The sequence below is a fragment of the Neolamprologus brichardi genome, chromosome 15, assembly GCF_056152115.1.
Source record: "Neolamprologus brichardi isolate AB-2024 chromosome 15, ASM5615211v1, whole genome shotgun sequence".
Taxonomy (NCBI): domain Eukaryota; kingdom Metazoa; phylum Chordata; class Actinopteri; order Cichliformes; family Cichlidae; genus Neolamprologus; species Neolamprologus brichardi.
The window spans coordinates 10,480,300-10,508,167 of NC_142118.1; the positions used below are offsets into that span (position 1 = coordinate 10,480,300).

General features: G+C 38.2%; 2 protein-coding genes across 3 annotated transcripts; one reads left to right on the forward strand and one right to left on the reverse strand.

The window, feature by feature from the left end:
• The first annotated feature begins 1,234 nt into the window (after nucleotides 1-1,234).
• On the forward strand, nucleotides 1,235-18,160 carry acp1 (acid phosphatase 1). 2 transcript variants are annotated; one of them, XM_087852285.1, is made up of 6 exons: nucleotides 1,235-1,373; nucleotides 2,921-2,994; nucleotides 3,596-3,709; nucleotides 9,468-9,529; nucleotides 10,309-10,414; nucleotides 17,872-18,160. In XM_087852285.1, exons 1-6 carry the CDS (start codon nucleotides 1,331-1,333, stop codon nucleotides 17,947-17,949), a joined length of 477 nt encoding a protein of 158 aa, XP_087708411.1. In that variant the 5' UTR covers nucleotides 1,235-1,330; the 3' UTR covers nucleotides 17,950-18,160. The 2 variants fall into 2 exon arrangements, with proteins under 2 accessions (XP_087708411.1, XP_087708413.1); XM_087852287.1 differs by lacking the exon at nucleotides 3,596-3,709 and adding an exon at nucleotides 3,773-3,886.
• Nucleotides 18,161-23,281: 5,121 nt separating this feature from the next.
• alkal2a (ALK and LTK ligand 2a) lies at nucleotides 23,282-27,372 on the reverse strand. Its single transcript, XM_006797063.3, has 6 exons — nucleotides 27,299-27,372; nucleotides 26,354-26,699; nucleotides 25,897-25,950; nucleotides 25,628-25,708; nucleotides 25,443-25,517; nucleotides 23,282-24,149 (listed from the first exon to the last, which is right to left on the reverse strand). Exons 2-5 carry the CDS (start codon nucleotides 26,643-26,645, stop codon nucleotides 25,453-25,455), a joined length of 492 nt encoding a protein of 163 aa, XP_006797126.2. The 5' UTR covers nucleotides 26,646-26,699; nucleotides 27,299-27,372; the 3' UTR covers nucleotides 23,282-24,149; nucleotides 25,443-25,452.
• Nucleotides 27,373-27,868: the final 496 nt, after the last annotated feature.

Sequence of the window (27,868 nt, forward strand, 5' to 3'; positions counted from 1 at the left end):
GCAAGTTTTGTAAAGTGGTTTGAGTGTTCAGAGTAAAAAAGTGATATTTAAGAACCAGTCCATCTTCAGGCATCCTCTCACTCTTGAAGACTGTGTTTGGGGTGACCGTGGCTCAAGGGGTTGGGAAGCGCATCTGTAACCAGAAGGTCGCCGGTTTGATCCCTGGGCTCTCTGTCCTGGTCGTTGTGTCCTTGGGCAAGACACTTTACCCTACCGCCTACTGGTGTTGGCCAGAGGGGCCGATGGCGCGATATGGCAGCCTCGCTTCTGTCAGTCTGCCCCAGGGCAGCTGTGGCTACAACTGTAGCTTGCCTCCACCAGTGTGTGAATGTGAGAGTGAATGAATAGTGGTATTGTAAAGCGCTTTGGGTGCCTTGAAAAGCGCTATATAAATCCAATCCATTATTATTATTATTATTAAACAACCATTTCAAAAGTCCACTGGCCTCTCTCTTAGATACCTCCATACCTTCACAGGTAAATCATCTGGACAACTGCCTCTCTACTCGTCATTCTCTTTAAAGTTACCCTCACTTCCCATCCTACTGATCCCCTGCACTTCAACTTTACTCCATCAGCGCTCCTGTCTCTCATTTTCTCCATTTGACTACCTGACAGGCAGATCGCAGTTTGTGAGACTGCAGAGCTGTGTGTCAGAGTCTGAAGAGCAACATAGGAGCACCCCAGTGAACTTTTCTGTCCCCTTTCCTCTTCACCATCTATACAGCCTACTTCAAGTACATCACAGAAACGTGCCTCCTTCAGAAATTCTCTGATGACACGGCCATTATTGGAAGCGTGGAGATGGGAAGGGAAGAGGAGTACAGAGGAATGATTGATTGGTTCATGAGGTTGTGTGAGGAGAACCACTTGCAGCTGAATGTGGCCAAAACAAAGGAGCTGGTGGTGGACTTTGGCAGAAACAGATCCCAACCCTCCCCTTGTCTGCATTGGTGGGACTGATGTCAAAATAGTCACATCCTACAAGTATCTGGGAGTTCAACTGGATCACAAGCTGGTGTGGTCTGCCAACACGGATGCTGCCTACAAAAAGGGTTCGAGCCGGCTTTACCTTCTATGAAGGTTCAGATCCTTCAAATTATGCAGCAGGCTGGCTCTACATGTGTTATCAGTCTGTTGTTGCGAGCACCATCTTCTTTGCTGTGGCGTGCTTATAATTTCCAATGTAAATGTAAATGAGAGTAATAATCTTTAAATTTAAGGCGCATGTGGTTCATACTTGAACCCTTCAGCACTGTCATCGTGCTATACTTTTGTTCAGGCAGTACTTGGCCGCCACGTTAGCCGGCGTCGTACAGGACCTTTCAACATGGCGGCGACGGGTACAAAGTCGGTTTTGTTCGTTTGTTTGGGTAAGAGACGTCTTTTAAACCCACAAAACCTCAGTTAAAACTTACACGTGTTACTGCTTAAAAGCAAACATGTCATTCTGTCAGCAGGTCAACTCATCGCATTTTAATAAATGAAATGAACTGAGCTTCGTTAGATGTACCTCAGAGTGCTAACTATGTACTAGCTACAATGAACGCGAAGCTGCGAGCTGTCAAACACACTTAAGGCTCTTAAACTTTTAACTTCCATGTGTGTATGTTTGGTATCTAATTAGCTGTGGCTTTATGTGTAAACGTCAAGCAAGGTGTCCGTGTTTAACTGGAGAGATACGTGTCTAAGCTCAAAGAATCCAAAGTGAAAGCTGTCAGGAACTCACCTCAGCACGGAAACGTCACTGCAGATAATTTGAAGCATGTGTGTCCAATTCTGAAATAGTTTTCCAGATGTAGCAGAGTGTAGGTTGGCTCTGTTATTAGTTTGAGTGGTAGATTTTTCATTATAATTCGTTTCACATTTCATTAAAGCTTCTACAGAGGATTTTACTTTACTAATGGACTGTTTCCTGAAAAAAAAATACTAAACGTGATCAAACATTTTAGAAACTGCTTGATGCAACTGCCAAAAAAGTAACTTAAACATTACAAGTTAAGACACACATAGATTTTATGTTATATATTTTGGACATTAACAGATTAGTTGTTATTTTAGCCATTTACTAAAGCATCCCGTTTAGGTTTTTTTTTTTTTTTTTTTTTTGGTGGCATACTTTTACCTCTGGTGCTGTTGACATCCTAATTGGAGGAAGGGTTCAAGTAGTACTGGCCTTTTGTAAAACAACACAGATAATTAGGCAGGTTAGACAAAAGCTGTGAACATTTTATTTATGGTTTATTCAATTTGACTAATTAAGCCCCTGAAAATATTTTTAATTAATTTGTTTTATGTTAATTGCATTAAATTTAAGCCAAAAGTCTGCTCTTCAATTAGATCTTTTATTAGATTCTAGATTTTGTTTAGGACATTTTAAAAAAAGTCACTGTTCACAAAGTTGTGAGTTTTATATATGCCCAGTAAATCCATTGTCTTTGGATGTTGCCAGTAATATGCTGGACTTCTGCATGGGTCTAAATGTTAAAATATGAGCTTAAGTTTTAGAAATATTTTTTCAGGTGTTAAAATATTGTAAAGGTGTTGCCCCTTTTCGCCTGTTGTCTCAGATGCTGTCCCAGGAGGCAATCACAGTGCACAGAATAAGAAAGAAAAAAGCTTAATCAATATCTGGCCTCGACTCAAATCATTTTAGTTGTTGACACAGTCCAAAACTAAAGTATAGAGCTTTAGTCAGTTTCACAATACATTTCTTTTTTGTTTTAGCAGTTGAAATCCATTTATACAGAAAAGTTTGTATTTTAAAATATCAAACATATATCTTTATGATATACTGAAGTTATGTGTATTACCACTGGGATATTGCAGTTTTCTGTAAAGGCATTAAGTAAATAATTTATATTTTATAAATATATCCTTATCCCTTTAATATGGTGATGTTGTTTGTGGTGTTGAACAGGGAATATCTGCCGATCCCCCATTGCTGAAGCAGTCTTCAGGAAGATGGCAACTGATGGTGGCATCGTTGATCAGGTAAAGTCATTGTTGACATACGTTTTAATTTCGTACTACAGATCTGTTGTACACATTTTTTCTGTTTTTAACTCTGCCATTTGATACAACTATGGAAATGACAACAGAAGTGTCAGCCACTCACCTTAAATGTTCTGTTCAGTGTTGCTTGTTTGAAGAGCCCTTTACATATTACGTATAACACTACAATATGAATAACATATCAAGAACTAGTCTCAAAAATATTTCCTCTGGCATTAGTGAGGAAAATTATTTCTTCATACTGGTTGGTTGATAATATATATTTTTAATTTGGCAGTATTAACTTGGCAGTTTTATAGTCCTGGTCTCTGGAGAGAAATTCTATATGAAATTAACTTTTGCTAATTAATTGCTAACTGCAGTACATTGATTTAAAATGGAAAAAATGAAAGTTCAAAATTCCTCACTGAATTCAATTCGGATAATAATGACCTGCTTACAGTCTCTAAAGATTATTAGGAACATTTACCTTCAGTTTAACCTGTGGAGTTGCCCTTTATTCTGTAAAGAAACTTTTTTCTTTATGAGACTGTAATTCAGTTTTGTTGAGTTTCTGATTCCCATGCTTTGTTCTGCCTAGTGGAGGATAGACAGTGCTGCCACCTCCACCTATGAGATAGGAAACCCTCCAGACCACCGTGGTCAAGCCTGCATGAAGAAGCATGGCGTGCCCATGAGGCATGTGGCCAGGCAGGTATGATCACCCACCACCTCTCTCAAGACGTAGCTAGCGCCCCCTTTTTGTTCTCTGTTGCAGTGGATCATAGACAGTGGTGCCACATCAGACTGGAATCTAGGCAGCTTACCGGATGCCCGCGGTCTAGCCTGCCTCAGGAAGCATGGCATTGACACGGACCACAGGGCGCGACAGGTACAACCAGACGTCCCACAGCTGCTGTCACTGCAGTGGAATGCGTGTGCGTGCATGTGTATGTGAGAATGTAATGCTGCTCAATCACATTTTTAAAAATATATTGTCACATACTTAAAACAGTGAGTAAGAAGGGTAGGTAGCAGTCTTCTCTCTTAATTACAGGATGATTTTCAGGCATCTTGGCCTCTTGTGGTAGCATGGATGTTCCTCACAGACCAGCTGAGTGTTACTGGGCTACACTCTATGTTTCACTTTGATTTTATTCTGAAGGTCTTGATCTGTTACTCTGCTCCATCATGCTTTCTTCTGTCTACAGAAGAACTGTTAAATAGCTATTGTGGTTGTTTTTGATGTCAGTCAGCTGCCTACCAGGGAGTCTGTCATCCTAGAAACCTATTCTCCAGGTCTGTCTAGTCGGCTTTCTAATCACAAAAACCAACTTTCCACCTGCTAGAAGTTTTGGTTTGTGCTGTTTGTTCTTCTCTTTGGATCTTTCAATTAGTAGAGAAGGGCGACTGTTGCTAATTACAATCCAAGACTAGAGCTGTCGAGAGATCAGAGACTGCCTGTAGAGGCAGCTGCAAGACATGGTGCCCAAACAGCAGCATGAAGGAAGTGAAACACGTGTTTGCACTGCTTGGGGATAGCTGCTTAGCTGGTTTTCTTTTGAAAAGCAGACTGTCAGCTAACCTGCTCATGAGTTAACGAGATGCGCTAGTAAAGGATCTTCCACCCAACTGTCCGAAGTAAATTTAAAACCTGTTTGGAAAAGGGCCCTCATTTAAAAAAAACAAACATTTTTTGAGGCACTGGCTATCTAATCCTTTAAAAAAAAAAAAAAAAAAAAAAGTTTGTTTGTATAAACCCAATACACTAATTGCCATATTTGCTAAGCCAAAATGTAATTCATAATAGAACATAAAAACTTGGGAAAATTAACCATTTTAATGTAAATATAAGCTCATTTAGAAATTAATGGCAGCACCATGTCTCAAAAAATGTTGGGCCAGGGCCGAGAATAATGTTCCTCAACATTAAAGACTTAATATCTCATTATCTGCAGTACAAGATATCATAATAGATTCAGAGAATCCGGAGAAAACTCTGTGCACAAGGGACAAAGTTAAAAATCAGTATTTGATGCCTGTGATCTTTGGCCCCTCGGGTTGCACCGCATGAAAAATAGGCATGAATCAGTAAACATAGTTCGTCATGCCATCCACAAATGCAGGTTAAAGCTGAGTCATGCAAAGAAGTAGCCAATCGTGAACACAATCCAGAACACTACAGTCTTCTCTGGGCCTAAGCTCATTTAAAATGGACTGAGGCAAAGCGGAAAACTGCTCTGTGGTCTGAGAAATTAAAATGTAAAATTCTTCTTAAAAAGAGTAAAGAGGAGAGGGACGATCCAGCTGGTTATACGCATTCTGTTGAAAAGCCTACAGCTCTGATGGTATAGTGGTGTATTAATGCCCTTGGAATTGACATTTTGCACATCTGGAAAGGCACTAGCAATGCTGAAAGCTATTTTACAGGTTTTAGAATAACATATACTCCCATTCAGATGATGTCTTTTTCAAGGAATGCCTTGCATATTTCAACAAGACCATTCTAAACTGCATACTGCAGCTATTGCAGGAGCATGGCTTCATAGAAGAAGAGCCCAACTGTCCTGCCTGAAGTCCAGACCTTTCACAGACTGAAAACATTTGGCTCATCATGAAACCAAAAATATGACAAAGAACACCCAGGACTGTGGAGCAACTAGAATCTTATACCAGACAAGAAGGAAAGAAAATAATTTACCCAAAGATCAGCAGCTGGTCTCCTCATTTTGCAGTTTTTTATGGACTGTTGTTAAAGGAAGAGGAGATGTTTCACGGTGGTAAACACAAACTTGTTGCGAGTTTTGAGATGTGTTGCAGCATCAATGCAAAATGGCTTAAAATGGCTTATTTTCTCAGCTTAAGGATTTCAGAAAATATTCTTTTTTTATTTACATATCACACACTGTATAAAATTTTTAGGAGTTGGGGTAGTATTTTTGAGTGTAATAAAGAACCTGATAGCCAGTTCCTGGTCTAGACTAATGTTCAAGTTGATGGCACCTGTGACGTTTGTGAAATATTGATGAAGCCAGTGTAACAAGCATCACTGCACAGATGTTTCTAATCCTTAAAGAGGCCTGAAATTACACCAAGATGTTTGTCCATGTATGGCTTCAGGCTTTATGCTGCGCTGGCTTCTCCTCACAGTAACTCTTACTCCCCAGTGCCCTTAAACACTGAGAGATCTCCGGTGTTTCACCCTAGACTTGAGATCTCCCATCTCCTTGTTTTGGCTTACTGCAAACCAGTTCTGTCAGACCCTCATCTAATCTCCTCAAAGCAGGGATGGGAAGGCTCAACCCTTGGCTTAAACCCAACCAAATCCACACAATAAGCTTTGACAAGTCTTTTGTTTTTTCCTCTTTTTCTTTAGCACTCTTTTCTGCCATGTTTTCTTTTTTAATAACCCACCCTCCCACTTTGCTGAAGGCCTGGCGTGGCCAGTGTCCAAGCAAACTGGCCAGTTGGGAGCTCATTTAAAGACCTGTGTATCCCCAAATAAACAAAAGTGTGTTTATTTTATAAACACACATTTTTCAAAGTGATCCATAACAAGTAACTGAGGGTAATCAAAAATTTGACAACCAGACATCAGATTTAAGAGAGTTGCAATTTGATTATCGTAAAACCAACACTTGAGGAATGAACACTTTTAGCCAAAATACCATCATCCTGCAGTAATCACATTAATTTCACCTGTCACCAGTTCAGCATTGATGCTGTGCAGATAAGTTTTACAAGCTGAATTCTCGTCCTTTTCCCACCATTACTCAAAAGTGCAAACATAATTAATGAAGAAAAGATCTTAGCTTATCTGTTAATGGTTATTTTTTGGATAACTCCTAAGGAATGCTTCTTCAACACACATTAATGATAACTGTAAGTAGTTATTATGTAGATATTATATTTTATTACTGGCTAGAACTATAATCGACAACACAAGTGAAAGCTGGTGTGCAAACAGATAATTAACTACAAATGTAGATGTGCCTGCTAGGGCTGTTCGATATAACGATATAGATCGGATGACGATATAAAAACGTCTATTGTTTCATTTTAAGCTATCGTTTGTTTTGTGGTGTCGCAAAATAAACTGTTTACGGCAATATTTTTTCATCGTTTTGATGGTCACTGTAGTGGCTATATTAATTTCTTAAAGTTCTCTCTTTCTCTTATATTTAATATAACCACACTACGGACGGACAAGGGCCTGTTTTTATGCTTTGTGGTTAGCAACAACGACGGTAACACCATCGCATGTCCGCTTGTTTATGTTCCACATAAACCTTTCACAATAAAGCTCAAGATCCTGTTGAGACTTTTCAAAATAAACTGAATCACGTGAAAGAGCAGATTATTTACGGATGAGAAGTAAAAAAGAACTGCCAGGTGCTAAAAAAATAAACCTTAGAGTCAAATGTTAGAACAGGCTTTTCCCCGCAGCACGCTGTGTAATAAATACTCACAAAGAAAACGGCGGCCGTTACAACTTGTGTCTAAAAATGTATAGTTTCATGCATCTGTTAAAACACTCAACTCCAGCTACATGACGTGCAACTGGAAACACTTCCCGCAAGTCGAGCTGCCCGAGATTCACAGAATTTACAGAAAATGTTACATTTTTGTGATTTATATCGTTATCGGGACGATAGAATTCTTATATCGGGATATGAGATTTTGGTCATATCGCACAGCCCTAGTGCCTGCTTACAGCAGTGTTTTAGTGTTTTGTTTTTTTGTGTTTCCTAAGACTGTTTCCCCACAGAGTAGTAAAACAGAACTTAAAATCACTCCGCTACTATTTCTTTATAAGAAATTGAGTTATGTATACTGTATATCACACAAATCCATATGATTTTTAGGGCTTTATTATGTGTTGTTTTCTTTATCCATTTATATGTATCATTTTAAAGTTTTATTCTATGCATGTTGATTGTTTTTTCCTTTTATGCCTCTTAACTACTTCCATCTTTACTTGCTTGTTTTTCCCATTTATTCTCAGTTAATTCATTCCACAAATAGGATCAGTGGACATGTTTGTTATCACCACAGGCTAAAGACGCGAATGTCTGAAGTGTCACCAAGGAGGCAAATTTCAGTGGCTGACTGGCCAGGCGTGCAAGGTTTTTGTTCCCTCACATACAAGAACCTTGCTGAATGAAGATATAGGGCAAAATAAATTGAATCACATATCATCAAGTACCTCTTTTGTTAAAGTATGACGGAAAACCAACATGCACGGTGATATGTCAAATTCTTCTTTTTTGTTAAAAAGACCCATTAACTTTTAGACTTCCAATCACATTCCTTCCTGGCTTTCCTTTGGTTTTATTTTGCACATTTTATCTTAATGTGAACTTTTCTATGAGTGTCTCCCGACTCTTTCTTTGCTTTCCATGAAAACCTCCTTGCTCATTCTTAGCCAAAGATTTCAGATACCAAACTAAGCTCTCTGTCAACTTTGTGAGGAGGTCTTGCACAAGACTTTTTGATAGAAGATTACCACTGCTTCATTTACACTGTGAAAGAAGCAGGCACTGAGATTATGATCAACACAGATTATCATTGTGTGTGTGAGAGAGGATGTGAAAGTGTGAGAATGGGTGAAATACAGTGATCAGACTGCAGTGGCTGGAGCGTTTCGCTGCGTGAATATAATCGAAAACATTTGTAATGAACATCTTTTTACCCGTATGTCAACATCTGGAGCTATGCGGGAGTTTTATTCATGTCTCTGTGCTCTCATTTGTTTCTCTCTGCCCTTAGCTTCTCCTTGGCATTCCTATAAATCCACTCTCAAAATACTTTAAAAGTATTTGGGGTGTTGCCTGTTTTTCTTCTTTTTTTCTTTTTGTTTTTATTGCTGCTTGTGCCATTAAATCATCACAGAATGCAGTGAAAACTGTATAAACCCCTCCACAGGCATACAGACGTGCTCCTTTCCCTAACTTGGTTTTCCTCTAGGTCAAGAATCAAGAATTCAAGTTGTTATAAATGCAACCTTGTTTTTTCACATTAAAATGAGTTAGCCATTGAGCAGGAGAAGGAGGGAGGAGGAATAGATGGGAAAATAAACTGTAAGGCTTGTGTGACTTGTTGAAAATGCAAAATTAGTTTATTTATGTTTTAAAAATTCTTTGTGCATGTAACAGCAGCTGGAATCCAGCACATGGATGCTGGCCTTCATTACGAACAATGAAACGTAATTAAAAGTATTGACATAATATAATTACATCCAAAAGCTATTACTAAAAAGGCAGATGATAAATGAATGATTTAATAACATCTGAGTTGTCTTATTTTTCTTGTCTTTAGAGGTGTTTAATGTGTCAGTGAAAAAGCTGCTTTTTTATTTTCTTTTGGCTGCATAACCCATTCAACCCTCTTTGAAGGACCAGAGGGAGTCTCTGCTGGTCATACTGTATTTCCACACAGAGCCAAAAGTATTATTTGTTTTGTTCTTCTTGCAGGTGACCAAGGAAGATTTCATGAGCTTTGAGCACATTCTGTGCATGGACGAGAGCAATCTGAGGTAGAGTTATTTCAGCCCACAGCAGCAGTGTTTATTTTTTTTCTAAGAGTGTCGATCACGGTTGGATACTTAGACGCTGAAAGTGCTGGTGTCATGTGTTAAGTGTCAAAAAACATTTGTCTTGTAACGGTCCAAACTAGTGTGCTGTCATGACGTTTATCTGTGCTGTTCTTTCACATGCATACATAAAAATGGTGGGGACATTGAGATATAAATGCCTTGTAGGAGAATGCCTCCCTTTAATGACCAATATCCTTTCTTAAGCTCTTTGCAGAGGTCAGGGGGAGGGATATTTTTTGCTACTTTGAACGTTTAAGGATCATTTTGAGATCACATGCCCACGGCAGATCTGATCTGTAAGCAGCTTACTGAGTTCTTTGGATGCCTCGTCTTTGCTCTTTGGGTAGTCTTTTCTTTCCCCCTGCATACTTTGTTTCCTACAAATTTTAAGCTGGCCAGACTGAGAATTCATTCTTTGACCTACTGTTGTGCTGCTTTTGTCTGGGATTGACTTAAACATGTTAAGGTGTTACTTTTCATTTATGTACTCTGCATGTTTCCAGATTACACTGTTTTATTATTTATCACTGATTTAAAGTTAATGACATGAATGTAATTATTATTAGAGGAATGCTAGAATAAGAGGCAGACAATAAACACTATACAACATTATCTCGTATATTTAGAAGCATGTGACCTCTTTAATCCAGAGGTGCTCAAACCTCCCTTGTTTCGTGCTCTGTTCTTTTGGAGTTACTTGTTTTCTCTCACCTTTGCAGTGACTTGAAACGGAAGGCAAAGTCTGTGAAAGATTACACAGCAAAAATTGAGCTTCTTGGTTCTTATGACCCCCAGAAGCAGCTGATCATCCAAGACCCTTATTATGTAAGTATTTAAACAAATCCCTATGTTCAACTTTATTGCTCAAATTTAGAGGATATGTTTAATTTAATGTTGTAGCGAGGTGGTCCAGTAAAGAAGCCAAAGCCAGTAAAACTACAAGATGCAACATTTAGAGGCATTTACTTACATTTAAGGGAGACACAAGAACTCATTTTAAATATCCATACCATTTGGCATGTTAAATTAAGATAAGTGCCATGCTAAGGTCTCAACCACAAAGGCCTAGAGACCTGTCAGCAACTCTCTGGCAACCAATGGTTCCAAGGGAAAATGTGCATTGTCTGAAAGGTTGGTGAGTGGCAGCTGGCACTTGCTGTGAAATTGATTGCTAAAGCCCAATTCATGCAGACGTAAAGACCTGTTAGTTACTCAGTGATGGCAACCTCAGCTTGCTAGGGAAAAGTGCATATTCCTGACTGTCTCTCTCTGTCTTATCTAGTACAGTTAGGTCCATATATATTTGGACACTAACACAAGGTTGTTGTTTTTTACCCGTTTACTGAAACATATTCCAGTTATAGTTATATAATAGACATGTACATAATGTGCCAACTAGCAGCTTTCAATCAAGGGTATCCACATTCAAATTGGATAATGGGTTTAGAGTTTTCAGCTCCTTAACACGTGCTCCTCTTTTTTTAAAGGGACCAAAAGTAATTGGACAACTGACTCAAAGGCTAGTTCATGGGGTGGTGTGGGCAGTTACTTCGTTATATTATTATCAATTAAGCAGATAAAAGGCCTGGAAATTATTTGAGGTGTGGTACTTGCATTTGGGAAATTTTCCTGTGAACAGACAACATGGGGTCAAAGCAGCTCTCCATGCAGGTGAAATCCCCATCCTTAAGCTGCAAAAACAGACAAAAAAAACATCCAAGAAATTGCAGCAATTTTAGGAGTGGCAAAATCTGCGGTTTGGTACATTCTGAGAAAGAAAGAAAGAAAGAAAGCACTGTTGAACTCAGCAACGCAAAATGACCTGGACGTCCACAGAAGACAACAGTGGTGGATGATCACAGAATCATTTCCATGGTGGAGAGAAACCCCTTTGCAACAGCCAACCAAGTGAACATCACTCTCCAGGAGGTAGCTGTATCAATATCCAACTCTACCATAAAGAGAAGACTGCATGAAACTTAAAAAAATAAATAAAAATCCAGCACAGTTCTGTCAGAAACATTCTTTGGACAGATGAAACCAAGATCAAACTCTACCAGAATGACGGCAAGAAAAAAGTATGGAGAGAAGGCGTGGAACAGCTCATGATCCAAAGCATACCGCATCATGTGTAAAACACAGCAGAGGCAGGGTGATGGCTTGGGCATGCATAGCTGCCAGTGGCACTGGGACACTAGTGTTTATTTATGATGTGACATGGGACAGACGCAGCCAAATCAATTCTGAGGTGTTCAGAGACATACTGTCTGCTCAAATCCAGCTAAAGGCAGTCAAACTCATTTGGCGGCATTTCATAATAAAGATGGGCAAAGACCCAAAACATACAGCCAAAGCAGGACCCAGGAGTTTATTAAAGCAAAGAAGTCGAATATTCTTGAATAGCCAAGTCAGGTGATTCGATTAAAATTCATTGTGGTAATGTACAGAACCAAAATTAGAAAAAAAGTTGTCTCTGTCCAAATATTTGTGGACCTAACTGTATATATCAAGTTAGCTTATATATATCAAGTTAGCTTTTCTTCTGTTGAACAGATGATTTGATTAAAAAGTCCTTCCATATTTTTCCTAATATAGGTTTTTATGGCGATTACAGTTACATGGGCTGGTGTTTTAAAAAAACCATTTTCTTTCACTTAACCTGAGCTCACCATTTCAGTAATGGCTCAGCCTTTTTGCTCTTCTCCGTGTGTGCAGACAAACTCCGGCTCCACATTAAACTATGACGTCATCTTGTCTGCTGTGTTTGTGCTATCAGTAATCAGTTTTTATTTAAAAACTGGGGGCTGCATGGGCTTAATGTTGTAATACTTTTTTATTCACATGCATGGCCCTAGATACATTACTATTGCACATCTATTTTTAGTCTCAAATGCTGGTAAAATTATCACGTTTACATGGTGACAACTGAGCGCTACCGAGCTGTGGATTAAATGAAGCATTGAATTAAAAAATTTGTATTGAGATTTTTTTTTTCCTATAATTGAGTTATTTGAGTGACTCGATGAATTGTTATATCCCTAGTCTAATGTGTGAGTGGGCATCATCTGACCTGCCCTTTAGACTCTCTACCCAGGCAAAAACCCGATCTAGTATTTCTACTAGTGATAAGGTGTCTAAATGAACTCTGTTGTAAATGTGAAAAGGGGGAACTTTAAGCCAAACATACAAAAAAATGAAATCTAATATATAGAAGAGACAATAAAGCGGGAATAACTTTTTTTCATAATAAGAATCCTGATTGAAATACTTTTTCAGGCTTTTAAAGTAAAACTTCAAACTCTTTCAGTAATTGTAGTAGATACAGAAAAGGCTACATTCAGCACATTCTGTAACATTTGTGTTTCTCTTCAAAGGATTACATGGGAAAAATGTTATGGACAAGATAAAGGACAGGAAATGTCACACAGAGCAGTCATTTGAATTATGTTTATGGTTTTGGATGGACCGGATCAGTCTACAGGTGCAAGTGGAAGAGTTACAGTTTTTCTCCATTGGTTTGGCTCATTTCTTTAAACAGAAATTACATTCTCAAAACTCTAAGATCATTTGGCAAAACACTCTTACAGTTTAGCACAACACTATAGCTCACCTGCAAAAGCTCATATCTCTTCCAAAACTGTTCACTCAGGCTTCAATCTAAATCCCTTTCGCATTTAAACAGTCAGTGTCTCCAAAATGGCAAAGATCCTTCTCAATAGCTTTGGCTCATTTCTCGACACAGATCGGACATTCTCATCATTCTTGGTGCTTTTGTCAAAATAAACCTGGATGGTTGATCACAACAACATGGTCCACCTGCAAAAGCTCATATCTCCCCTAAAACAGTTCACAGGTGTCAAAACTACATCTCTTTCTAATCTGAATAGTCAGTGCCCCCAAAATGCATCGTCCCTTTGGCATTGTGTGAGTACTGCCATACAAAATGTTTAGATGTTTTGTCACTATGGCAGAGGACCAACAATATACCACAGAAAAGAGTAGCCTCCAAGGTTTGACATCACAGATTGCACTCACACTACCAAGGAAATGATAACCATTTTTTATTCACACGCAAAGAAAGTTTCATACATATGTAAAAAGAAAATGTACATTACAGTAGTAAATTGTATGAACACAAAATCAAAAAACAAGGACTTATTCAGTGTTCGCTGTACTCATTCTCCCGCTGCACAGTGACTGGAATACTTCTCTAAACTGTATAAATTATGTAATTCCATAGTTTACAGTAATTTGTTCAATATATTTCTTGTCATATTTAGTATCAAAACATTCCGCTAGTCCTCTCCACCTGCTAGTATAGACCTACCACTGTAGGCAGATGCACACAAAATCTCTACAGTAAGTTATACATTTTTTTGCCTCACACACAGTGCTCTGTCCTATACAACATATAATTCCATCATAGATTACATAGAGTACATACCTGTTTTCCCTGCGAAAGGTTTGGATAATGGAGGAGACTGTAGAACGAGGCACATTAGGCTGCACTCGACGATCTGCCTCTGCCATTGTGAGGCCATGGTTTATGACATGGTCTATAATTGTGGCCTGAATTTCATTCGGGACAGCACAGTGTCTTCGCGCTCCTCGGCCTCCTCTTCCCCCTATTCCTCCACCACGCATTCTCAGTCCTCCTCTTCTTCTTCTTCCTCCTCTTCCTTAAGGAAGAACTTCCCCTTGTCCGTTTGCTTTGCCTTGTCTATCCATGTTCAGAGATCGGACTGGCTCTGGTCAAGCTCTATATATCTGTGTTTGGCAGCACACAATCATGGAACACACCTGTGTGTGACACCTAGTTTCACCTGACTGTCAATGACTGTCATCAATTTATCAAATATTCAAAGAAATTCATATTTGGTATTCATGGTATTATGTTCTTGACCAATTTTGACAATTGAACAGATGGTTGTGCATGTGAGTACTTATACAATGAAATCATGCTGACATGTTTTGGAGAGAATGATCATTAGACTGAGAATCAACTAATCAGTTTAGATCTACAAGATCTATTCATTTGGAAAATGTGCTAAATGTGGGCTAACTGTTTAACTGTTGGCTACTTGTACTTAATCATTTGCAAAGATGCACTGAGACAATTGAGACATGTACTAAGGCATTTGCCATTTGATAAAATGAATGAGAAATGCCATTCTGTTGTGAACATTTGCCAAGAGGTTTGGAGGTTTGTCCATGTTATTTTGAGAATGTAATTTCTGTTTCAAGAAATGAGCCAAACCAATGGAGAAAAACTGTAAGTTGTCTGCAGGGAGAAATCCAGATACAATTGATGCAGTAAAGAGCGCCAAAACAAAATGAACGGTTGCTAGTAAACCATAACCATAACAGATGTTTTCTGGTTTCATATTGGTAAGTTTTTCACAGTCCGTGGCACGGTAGTCCTTTTTGTTCCCTACATGTTTTGAGTCCTGCCAGATGTTTTGGACATGGGTTCTTGGCTGTTTTTTATTGTCTTGAGTATTATGAGTGAAAAAGGCAAGAATTGGAAAAGTGCAGGCAGAGACTTTCGGAAGGCTTTGAAAGTTTTGAGTGTTGACAATAGACATTAAAAAAAAAAAAACTTAACCTCCTGTGGCCATTTAAACTTTAATATATTTTTATGGTTGGTTTATTTAAATAAATGGCAAGGGATCTTATAATAAGTAATAATTTTCACATGTGGTCTTTATGAAAAATGTGTGTGGCTAGAGCGATTTTAGATTAATTATATTGTATATATCCTGTTTCTTTGTTTTTCCCCTAAGAACTTGGACTTTAAATATAACAGTCATGAATTATTTGTGATGCAGCTGGAAGAAGAAAGAGTGACCACAGTTTATGTGATTGTATTGAGTGTATTGGATTGTGTGATTTTTGGCTTTGGACGCTGTATTTCTTTGTGTAATTTTACCAAATCTCATTATAGTCAATGTGGTTTTGGAGGCATGTAAGTACTTGGATTGGTACCTCGCCAGCAACTACATAGCATGACAGCCAAGCGAGCAAAAAAGGGGAGGACAATCGCTGTCTGTGTGTCAGGATAAATAAAGAATTATGATGTTTTTACACATCAATTCTGGATTGTCCGTAATTGCCCTTTCGCAGATGTTGCACATAATAGGAGAGTGTGCGTGTCAGACGTACCTTTACAAATGGAATTATTAAAATATTTATATTTTAGTAATTTGGAGTATGCGGCATGTGTCACAGGTGTGTAGTCACTCACTCAATCAGTTGAGAATAACAGTTGAATTTAAAGAAACCAAGACACAGTTTTGTGACAAGACCACAAACATGAGTTCATGACGATGTGAACTGAAGAGGAGGAAAGAGACGTGTTAAACGGCCATTGTAAACTTTAAAAATTAAAAATACAGATAACGTTTCTCTATTAAATGTTTCTTAGCTCTGTTATTATTTTCAATCAGTTGCATTGAGCGATTGTTAATGGAATATTTTAAAAAGTAGGTATCGACTTTTCATGTTTTTTATTTCTTGTTTGTTAATTCATAATTAAACAATAAGAACAAATAGTCTGATTTCTTCAATTCATTATGAAAGTATAATTTTACTTTTTTTAATTTTAAGTTTCTAAACACATTCAGTTTTTATATAAAATATTGGTATTGGATCATATCATCGATACCAGCCTGAATTTTACTGGACATCAGTTCAGAAAGAAAGTCGCTGTTATTGCACATCACTGCGTTTTAGGGTAAGGAGTAATATTTTGGAAGCATGTAGGTTATAAACAATTGCCTGCTCAATTCACAAAATACAGATTTTCTTCTAGATAGCTGGCTGGCAGAGGTGACTCATCTACAGATTAAACCCTCAAAATGTGTAAAATAATTGACTTCCTTGCTATCACTTTGGAACTGACACCTGGTTACTAGTGGACATTACAGGCTCCAGTTGTGTTAGTAACCCTTTACGTCAGTCAAGGATATCCTTCACGTATATTATTAGCCTCCTCAGTTGCTTATAATTATTAACTCACTCTGTTTTGGTCATTTCACCTGTTGAGTTGCTGAAATGTATTTAATTACTTTAATCTCTGGCCACCAGGTTGCTGCTGCTCTCTTCTGTTTGTATGCCATTTTAAACATTAAGGCTTTGGAAAAACAAAATTTTAAATACAATTTGGATTACTTATAATGGGTTAAATTAACTCAAGGTCAAACTTTCTGATTCTTTTATTTTATACAATGTGAAGGTTTTCATCATTCATCTTTCTGCACATAATACACAAGAAATGCTGCTGCTGCTACTCATACAGTGCTGGATCATTGGTATAGGGATGTCATGATTCCAGCAATTTAGTAGTTAGTACACAATAGAATTACACGATGCTTAAAAACCCAATTCAGCATCACAACAATCATTGTACTCTACGTACTTAAACATTTTTATTGTCATTGATGTGATAACAAATCATTTCAAATATTTTTTTTGACCAGGCGTAACCTGAAATGTTAGGAAGATTACCAAGTAGCCTATGAATTTCACAGTTACTTATTTTATAAGCACTTAATGGTGCTACTGAAAACATTTTAGCCTAGACAGGAAAACAGTGGCCTCTGCAGCTGCTTAGGTCCACATCCACGGTCACAGATACAGCTGAATGTCATCAGAATAGAGTGATACAAAATGTCAGAAAAGGATTTAATGATGCCAGCTAAATGGAATGTAGAAGGAAAATAATTGTGGACCCAGGATCAAACCTTGTGGAACCCCATAAGTTAGGGAGGCAATGTGGGAGAAGGACTTGTTTGCCCTAACACAGAAAATTCTATCAGATAATGGGGGGGAGGGGGGGAAGAACAAATATAAAATATATTTTATATTTTTATTTTTATAAAATATATAAAAATAATAAATTATTTTAACAAAATAATAAATAATTTATTAGGGAATCACAAAATTCAATGAAGTTATCTGTTTACAAATTATTTTTTTAAAAACGTAAATCTCAGCAAGAAATACCACTTTGAATAGTTATGAATAGAATTTCAAAACCCTTTTGGCTTCAGTCTTGACAATTTGGTTCTCGGAATAAGAACATTTCTTGTTTGAGTAAAAAACTGTCATTTTTTATTTTTTGGGTGTTTCCAGTCTGCATCAGAGGGCGGGCCGTACTTCTGTTCCATTCATATAACTGTATATTTTCACTGTGTGCAATAGACAACAAATTCCAGTGATTGCGAGCTATGAATAGTTGGCTAAATCATTTTAATCTCCCCCTCCCTAATTTTGTCTTTTAGGGAAGTGATGAAGACTTTGAAAAGGTCTATGAGCAGTGTGTACGATGCTGCAAAGCTTTCCTGGAGAAGAACTCCTAACATCTACATTGACATGTCTTAGATGTATGAATAAATATGGGTTCTCAATTAAATATACTTACACAAATATCTGTATAACTCTGTTGTGAGTACCACTAAATACCACCAGATTACCTGTTTTGGTGTACGCATAATGTACATTTAGAACAGTATTGTGTGGGCAAGTTAACAGACTGTACATTCAATTGATTAATAAAACAAATAAAGTGAGTGTGACAGTTTAAAGTTCCTTTTGTTTTGTTTTTTTTTACACATATTGTCAATTTTTATGTTTCCTGAAAATTCTACAAAATTGATAAGATAATATAAGATAACTCTTTGTTGTCATTGCACAGTCATACATATTGCACATTAAATATTATTGCACCTTGTTATAAATATTATTATTGTTATTGTTTTTACCGTTGTTACCTTAATAAAGTAATAGAGGTGTATTGGTTAAATACTGACACTGGGATCAAAGGTAATGCTACCATTAGTGCTTGATGGCTAGGATATTCTCTTGACATATTATTTTTATATACTGGGAGATGTTCGGTTGGTATAAAGAACATGGCATGTATTTGTTTTGTTTTAAAAAACAGCAGTGAAAAAAATTTATTTTTTTAATAGACGCAAAACTTAATCTTCTCAGTACAGCAATCACTTAAGTCAGAAGTGGCGACAGTGTTATAATAAATTTGGTCTCTAAATCACCCACACAAATGACCACTAAGTGCACTTCACAATGGTAGACTAATTTCACCACAGATAGAGATAGATGCAAGGAAAAATGGCTGCAAATCATTAGACAAGGGTGGAGTAGAAAGACAAGATGAACCAACTGGTGGCTGGAGGGCTTCCAGTTGGTGATGACTCCAGTTTTAGCGTAGATACAGCTGTGTATCTGTAAACCTTAGGAGCTTTTAAGTTAGGTTTCAAATATGAGAACACAACTTTTTTTCCTGACTTAATGATTTTTTTTGTTCTGTTTTTGGACACAGCATCTCACTATGGGAACGCCTCCTGCGTGACCTTATAGGCTGGCTTACAGGCCCTTACAGGCTGGCTAAGTGACGCCCATGTCAGGAGGGGCTAGTGCCTCCCTATATAATAGGCTGACATAGTGTCAGATGTCATTCAAAACAAGCCCACCTCTTCCTTGCTTCCATAGCAAGGAGGGCAGTCCGATGTGCCTGTAAGGGCTGGCTAAGCGGCTGGCTAAGGTCACGCAGGAGGCGTTCCCATAGTGAGACGCTCACTCGTGCTACTCAGAGAACCGGGGTTATATACATAACCTTAAGTTAGCTTTAGACAAACCAGCTCCTTCCCTATATTGACTCTCAACTGGGCTAGTGAACTAGTTTTTGAATGTTACTTTGTATCTGGCATTCAGACGAGAGCATGTCTGAAATCTCCCCATTTACGTCTAGGTAAGACAGCTATTAAATATGATTTCAAAACAATGTCAAACTACTCCTTAAGCTATGCCAGAAAATCAGTACAAGTTATTTGGTATGCAAATTAATTCCCTGGCTTACTTTCCCCAGCATACTTTATTTCAGTGCCAAATAAAACAGACTGGTCTTGCCTGTGTCCAAAAACAGAAGAAAAAAATTGGTATTTGAGCTTCTATTGAGGTCATGCAGGTGTTCCGATAGTGCAGACCTTCCCAAAGTGTGGGGCCTGCCCCGCGGGGGGGGGGGGGGTGAAAGGAAACAAAACCTTGGACACTGCTAACAGGGCGCCTACAGAAATGCAGGAGATGAAGCATCGCTGAATATGTTTCCAAACCAACTTCATTCTAAGCCAAAGACTAGAAAATATGGTGAATATGGTGAAATATGGTGGTCTTTCCTTTGGCTTCACCTGCACAAGTGCTGAGGTAGGTCTCCCCTGCAGAATTGGTTTTCCCTTTGTCAGGAGCACACGCTGGGCTGTCCAAATGACGGACAAACAGTATCCCACATTCTTGATTTTTAGTTCACAAACACTTGTTGTAATGACTAACTACTGACATTTTGGAGATGTTAGTTCTTTATACAGTAAAGTTACAGTAATTAATTAATTGTTTACTAAATGTTTGAGGTGTGAAATAAACCACAATGGAGCAAAATATGGGTGTGTGTGGTTGGAGGATGTGTGCATGCGTGCGTGCGTGGGGGGGGGGCAACATTTTTCTTGTAAAACAAAGGGGGGCCTAACAAAAAAAGTTTGGGAACCACTGCCATAGTGAGACACGAAACGAATGCTATGAAAGAGAACCAAATTTAGATAATGACACCTCTAAAGGTCACAATTGCAACTCATTTTTTTATGCCTTAGTAAACATTTTTTGAACAATTTAAAAACTCGTATTCTAAATAGTAAGCTTTAAAGGTTGATGATGAAATTGTTTTTTTGTTTTTTTTTTTAAAAATTTGGATCTTTTCACCATGGGCTGTAGCTCAGGTGGTAGAGCAGGTCAGCTACTGATTTGAAGGTTGGTGGTTTGATCCCTGGCTCCACCTAGTCTGCATGCCAAATATCTTTGGGCAAGATAGTAACCCCCAGGTGCTCCGAAAACTCACCGACAGCTCCGATACATCCATCGGAGTATGAATGTGTGTGAATGTTAGCTAAACAGCACTAAAGTATAGAGGAAAGTGCTTGTATGAATGGGTGTGATTGGGTGAATGAGGCATGTTGTATAGAGCGCTTTGAGTACTGCAGGAGAGTAGAAAAGCGGTATGTAAGAATCAGTCCATTTACCACCATTTATGGTAAGTTAAGTTAACCAGCTCAAGCCTCTTATTTAGTGTAAAAACAGAAATGGTATCAGCCTTACCTTACTGTCCATAAAAAGTGATTATATTATTGTACAAGAGCTCTTCTTAGTCTTTAAGTTGCTCCCCTTTGGGATTGCCACAGAGGATCATCTGCTTCCATTTCACCTTACCTTTAGCATCCTCTGTCGCACCAACCATCTGCATGTCGTCCTCCACTACATCCAAGAAATTTCTCTTTGGTCTTCCTCATCTCCTCCTGCCTGGCAGCTCTGTCCTTAGAGTCCTTTGTCTAGTAGACTATTAGCTCCGCTATCCTTCCTTTGTATATGTCTAAAATATTCTTCAAAACATTAGTGTATGAGGACTGTCAAATAGATTTACTTCTTATTCTTCTACATCTAGAAATGTTAAAGTATTGCATTATTTCTCCTTAACATAGTAAATGCATAGTTTGTTAAGCAGTAAAAAAGTTATTATTTATTTTATTGGCACTTGGAATAAAATTATCCTTTGAAATAAGTGCTAGACAGTTTAAGTTAGGGTGGTGTGGTTGGTTAGCACTGTCATCTCAGAGAAAAGAGGTCCTTGGCTTGAATCTTCCAGCTGCTGGGGCCTCTCTGTGAGGTTTGCGTGTACTCTGGGTACGCTGACGTCCTGCTGTCTTCTAAAAGACATGCATGTTGGGTTAATTAGTGATTCTAAATTGGCCATAGGTGTAAATTGTTATCTGTCTCTGTGTGAGTCCTGATACAGACTGGTGATCTATTTAACTCTTACTGTGTGACAGCAGGGATAGGCTGGAGCCCCACTGTAACCCTGAATTGGAAAAAAAGATCAAGAAAATATATAGATATTTTAGTAGTCTAATTTTTAAAAACATACACGGTGGTCTGTTTTCACAGAGGACCTTAAAATAAACAACTTAATTCCATGAAGGTGCTTTAGCTTCTACTATATATGCATACTGGCTAACTGCCTCTGTCTCACTGGGATACTTGAATAGAGCAGAGCCAACTTTAATCTCTTTATGAAGTTCAACTCAAGGTCCTTCAAGCAGTGTGAGTGTTTTCTTGTCTTGGTTAGGATCAAACCCAAACAAATTAAGCTTCCCTCGAAAGTAATTTCTTGCAAAAATATTCAGTCTGCAGCAGTTGCATCTGTACAGGGCTCAAATTTCATGCAAAAGGCTTAAGAGAACTTTATCTTGATGCACTTATTTAAAGGGCCAGCTCACCCAAAAGAACCCGAAAAGTACTCAAAAGTAGTATTTTGCCATGTTTGAGGTGTATTTTAGATAATCAGTCGTCCAAGTAATCTGCATATAGTGGCAGTAAACTTGATCTTTGTCTTTGTAGGGACTAGTTTTGCACCAGTTGTGGATTTACAGATAATATAACTGTCAATAGAATTGTATATTTTTTAATTTATTCTGTCTTGTTGTTATTTATCTCCTCATTTGTGCAAGGACAACATAAAAATTGCGTGAAATTGATGTGATGCAAAAGGCGAAAATTTTGGAACAGTTTTAGTCAGCATAATTGCTAATTGATATTAGTGTGCATTCAATTTCTTTATCACAATTTGGTTTCAGTGAAGCCTGTCAGTTGTTGTGGTCTGTAGCACATCCACAGTAACAATGGTGTTGCTTTTCGTGGGTCCCATTCCTCCTTTAAAATGCTTTAAAAAAAACAACAAACAAAAAACATATTACAGTGCTTAATAAATTTATTAGCCTTGCCATAAAAATGAAGAAAACATAGGAGGTTGTTTAAAATTAATAATATATTGTTATTTAATAGGTAAGTAATAAACCGAATTGCATTACTTACAAAAGTTAGTGACAAAATTAAGTAAGCTTCTATACCCAAATTTGAGCTAGAGAAGTCATAAATGAATGAAACATAACATTCAACCACTAAAACTATTTTTTCTGTTGTATTTACAGGGATGGCAGTAAATAAATGTAATTTTGTGTCTTAAAAATAACATGATGCATTAGTATTTTTTACAGTAAATTAATTGATAATGACATTAACTATGTTTCACCATTAAAATATTTCAATTTCAGAGGTTGAGCATATTAGTAACTCATCCTTTTTGGTAATAACCAGTATTCTTAATTTAGGCCCTACATTAGATATAATAAATTTGTTAAGCACTGTACATTCACCTTTGCTTAAGTGCATTTGCAGGAGACTTCTCAAAACCTGCTCAAATAACGATAAAAGGTTTTGATGAATAAATACCAGTAGAAATATACAGGAAAACTTGAGTGACTCAGCCTTTTAAGAGGAACTCCTTTCTCAATGTGACTGCTGCAAAGCAAGTGAAATATGCTGACCGACAAATCTGGAAAGTGATCACATAAAAAATCATGTTGCAATAACATGTATTCAAAGACTTTGAGCTTTGCCAGTTGACCTTTTTTAAGTCTGTCTGAAATAGCAGTGGGAAGTTCACAGGATCAGATGTTCCAGGACTCAGTCCAGTCACAGGGTTATTCGAGGATCATTCCTCATTCAAGATGGGAATGCAAAGCAAAATATCGCACAAGAAAAGAAAGGCAATCCATATTTGTACCAATCTCATAATTTATTTAAGTATATTTCATTTTTAAATATAGCTATGGTATATATATATTTATATATATATATATATATATGTTGGACACCCCTTTGGGAAATGCCAGTCATGTTAATTTATGGTACATAGGTGGCTTCTTTTTATGTTTCGCTTTACAGCGTGAAGATATTGCTCCTGCTTTTAAAGATGGCCTACATTATGTACAATGTTACCTTTTGATGACTCAAATACATAAATATACTCTGTACTGCACTCTACCAAAATCTAACAACCACTTGTTTTGTTTTATTATTATTATTATTATTTTTTATCTTTTTCACAAAGATGCAGAGAAAAATTCATGCAATTAATAATTTAATCACAGTTCTTTCTCAGTATGAGCACAGGTGGCTGAAACTATGCACTGACTGCCAGCTGGAGGTCTGTGAAAACTTGTCTGTGTAGAAGGTAGTACAGGCAGGGTTGAGCATATTTGGATTTCGCTCTTTTCTTGAGCAAAATAAATGAAGAAAAAAATGTTTTTGTTTTGTTTTAGCAACATCTTTTTTGGATCCCAGCATGAAGAGGCGCCAGGTTGGTGTGTCTCAGCCCCTTGTTTCTTTATCTTCTCCACTCTTCAGTTTCACTGTCTTTATCCTGGTCTGGGTTTTGTTGCCTGGGTTGCTCCCCCATGTGGTGACAGCTAACCATCAAGGCCCAGCCTGAGTGGTGGGTGGCACCCATCCACGCCTTAGCAGAAGGAGACCTCAGTGAATGACAATACTGTGCCTAGTGTCAGTCGGGGCTGGTCAGATTTAGGCTTCCTTACTGTCCAAGGCACTTTTTTCCCAAGTTTTTTTTTCTTCTGAAGGACTCGTGTGTGACTTTGACCTGTAACAAAAAAGACGTGATATTCAGGACCAACTTGAAAACGCCTGAAAAATTCTCCCCTCTCCAGAAAGAATCACAAATAATAAGAAATTTGATACTTTGCTCTCGCTGTGCCACTGTTAGGGCGTGTGTGTGTGGACACAGCAAGCATATCACCACGGAGAACAAACGTCTGAGTAGTGCCTCAGAACAACATAACCTTTACACTATAACCATAACCGGAGAGGTTTTTGACTCTGAATGACACTGATACTTCATGCAGTGCAAACATTTTATTTATTCTTACTTAAATAGGAATCACACAAAAGTTTAAAAAAAAAAAATCCACAACAAGGTAATATCCTGAATCTAGTCTTTTACTTAAGCAAAATTATTCTTAGCACTACTGATGATTTAGTGTAGTGAGCATTTAAGTGCATGATTACATCATTATTCTCAATTAATTCTATGTAAGCAGTAATTTTATGCTTTAAGTGCTCAATTTAATAATTGAACTCTGCTGCCGAGCTAGAAGAAAACACAGTTAAGTGCTTGTAGGAAATAGTAAAAATAGCTGTAAATATAAATACTGTTATAGATTAGTGTATTGATATATTATAGAGCTTGAGATTCATAAAACAAACATTCATTTAACGTTTGAATGCATCATAAAGTACAATATTTGAGTGGAAGTTTTGTTATCTGTGCCACAGAAGTAGAAAGTAACACAGTATGTTTAATGACTGTAAGTTCAGTCAAATTAAGAAATACGCTACTGTGTGTTTCCAAGTATTTTGTACTTCTAGCCAACTTTTAAGAGAGAAATGGCACTAGAACTATACCTTTCTTTCTTTCTGCTTTATAGTTACGTTACCAATCAAATTTACGTTAATGAAAAAAAACAAACAAAACAAGCTGTAATGCGTTTGTACAGATTATAACTACAATCCTGTATATAACGTAGTGACAGTTATAGAACTATAAAAGCAAGCTGATACCAAAAAACATGCATGCATTAGCAATGCTACTCTAGTAACAACAAATCAGCTCAGAGTACATGTGTCCACACTGAAGACTTTTACTTGTGGCTGCAGTTTTACCGCATGGCCTTGTTAATTTTGCTCAAGTAAATGACCTTGAAGACTACCTCATACTTCCTCCTCATCACATCCTGTTCAACATTAATGACTGTGTTACACGCACACGCGGTCTATAATGTGCTCTGAACTCTGTTGTCTACGTTCAACGAGACACATTAACGAGCTGTTCCCCATAAAAAATTCATGTTTGAATCAGAGGAACATGGTACCGTACCTGGTGTGTGCTACCCCTCCGTGCACTGTGGGCTGCCTGCTAGCCGTGTCAGAAGCCGTGCACATCTTTTGAAGTCTGAGGAAAGAAAATAGGATGGACAGATAGTGAGTGGTTTAGTGTGTTGACATTGAACGGACAAGATCATTACTCAGGGTGTCAAGAGGGCCAGTGTAATGGCAGCTTACATGCAGGTATCGTGCAGTCTCTCGTGTGGTGGTAGAGTTTGTACACTGACTTCCTGCACTTGGGGCTGAAGGAGAGCGGACCTGAAACAAGAACAGAGAGGAGGCTTTAAGAACGTTGCCGCAGCAACCTTCAATAACATCTGTTTTGTAGTCATTGTCTGAAGCTGTAATTTACTTTTGTGTGCTATAGCTGACTTCCCTGGCCTGTTTTTGTAGGAATCTTTTTAGCAAACACTTTAAAAGACATTGAATTTGCAGTAATGTCTTACCTGTTAAGTATTTTATGAACTTCTCCTTCTTTCTTAGATCTCTGGGAAATATGGCTGTTTAAAGAGAGGAGATAAGGAAAGGGTGTCAAGTTTTAGTCTGTATCATATAGACTGAAGAAAATGGATGGATGGCATATTTTTTATCAGGAGGCCTTAAAATATCAGCTCTGGAGTTATCCATCACAACACACAGAACAAGGATGTTTTTATCAAACAAAATATAGCAGGACAGCTTTAAAGGGCCAGTTGGCCCAAATGACCCTCAAATAACCGTCAGTACTATCAGTAAGTATAGTGGTTTTATAACCAAATAGTTTTGGTTATATTGCATGCACTTGGTAGCCTAAACAAGAAAATAGAGAGGAAATTGTTCTTCTCTATGAAACTTCCATATGCCAGTATGCTACATCCCTGACTGTACATCCAACTTAAGATTCCTTTCTGGAAGAAAACTCACCGACAGCCTGATTCCCTCTGAATGCTTTGAGGTCCCGAAAATCCTTCGGCTCCATCGGAGAGCTCGTCTCCCGTGAAATTGCCGGCGCTTCTGTTTTGGCACTGTGGCGTCCCCGACGCCCCTCCACCTGCTTCACGATCTCCACCATCCGCCTCAAGTCATGCTGCTCGTCCATGCTGGCCGATGCGTCCCCTGTTGGGACCGTGGAGGGCGCGCTCTCGCCGCAGTGGTCGGTGAGCGTGCACATCAGTAACACCAGTCCTATAATGAAATGCCTGCGTAGTATGCTCATAGCTCCCGGGGAGTGAGGGGGAAACAGTGAGGTCGTATTTTCTTTTCTGGGCACCTGCAGGAGAGATTGAGTATGAATGTTAAAAGCGTTGCTCACAGCCTTTCATTTCCTAATTTCACAAGTCCCAGAATCCCATTAGGCTACACCCAGCCAAGAGCGACTGTAAATGCTGGTTAAAATCCTTTCAACGCAGCAAAACAATAACACAAGAGTTTCTCAATGGGCCACAAAGCGAAAATCACAGTACTGCACGCATCTAATAGTCCATCAAGTTCGGATCATAATTGATTGACCGAAGCTTGATGGACTGTTAAGTAATCTTACCCATGCGCTATTTAACTTTATCTTCAAATACGCTTTCCAAAATATTATGCAAAACTGCTTACCACGTGCTTGTTTTTAAACAGTTACTCTGTTTTTATGTTTTTAATAACTTGAGTGTCTTCATTGCCTAAATGTGGCTTCAGTCTTGTAGCTTAAAAAGTTTTATTTATGTTGATCCAGGCTTCTGTTACCGAGACGTTACACGACACAGTTAAGTCACCCACGACAGTTAAGTCAAAAAAGGCAACAATGTAAGAGAGGAACTAAGAATAAAACATAACAATAAAGAAATCTAGATTCTAAAAGTAACAATTTAAAGCTATTTTTACCTTTATAAAGTCTTCAGACACTGATGACTTTCTGCGCACACAGCAGTAAGAAATGCAAACTGTGCGCAACTTCGGAGTTTCCAAAATATGTCCTCTTAAAAGCTGCTTTTATTAATGCAAAAACAAAGCTCGTGAAGTCAGGGATCTTCGCCGAGCCCCTGTGGTCATCCTTTGAAGACCGGCAGACTGCAGGGAGAGAGCGCACAGAACAGCTCAAGTGGTCCGGTGCTCCCAGATCCCGTGCGCGTCCTGGCTGAAGTAGCAGATTAGTCGCCAAGAAGTGAGGCTCACTTTTTATTCTGTCTCGCCGACGTGGTGACCTGTCCGCTGTAGGTTACTCCGCAATGTCTGTGAGTGTGCATGGGTTGAGTGACCATCACTTGAATGCTGTGTCAAGTTTTCTGCGCCCCCCTCCTTTGCCTTACTCCATTTATATGTACGATACGCGGTTACAGGAAGCCTTTTTCCTACTAATAGGCTACTTCCACTGAAATTTCCACTCAGCCCAGAATACAGCGCAGATACCGACATCTTAGTGGAAATGCTCCCATATCCTTCTTCTGAGGCTCA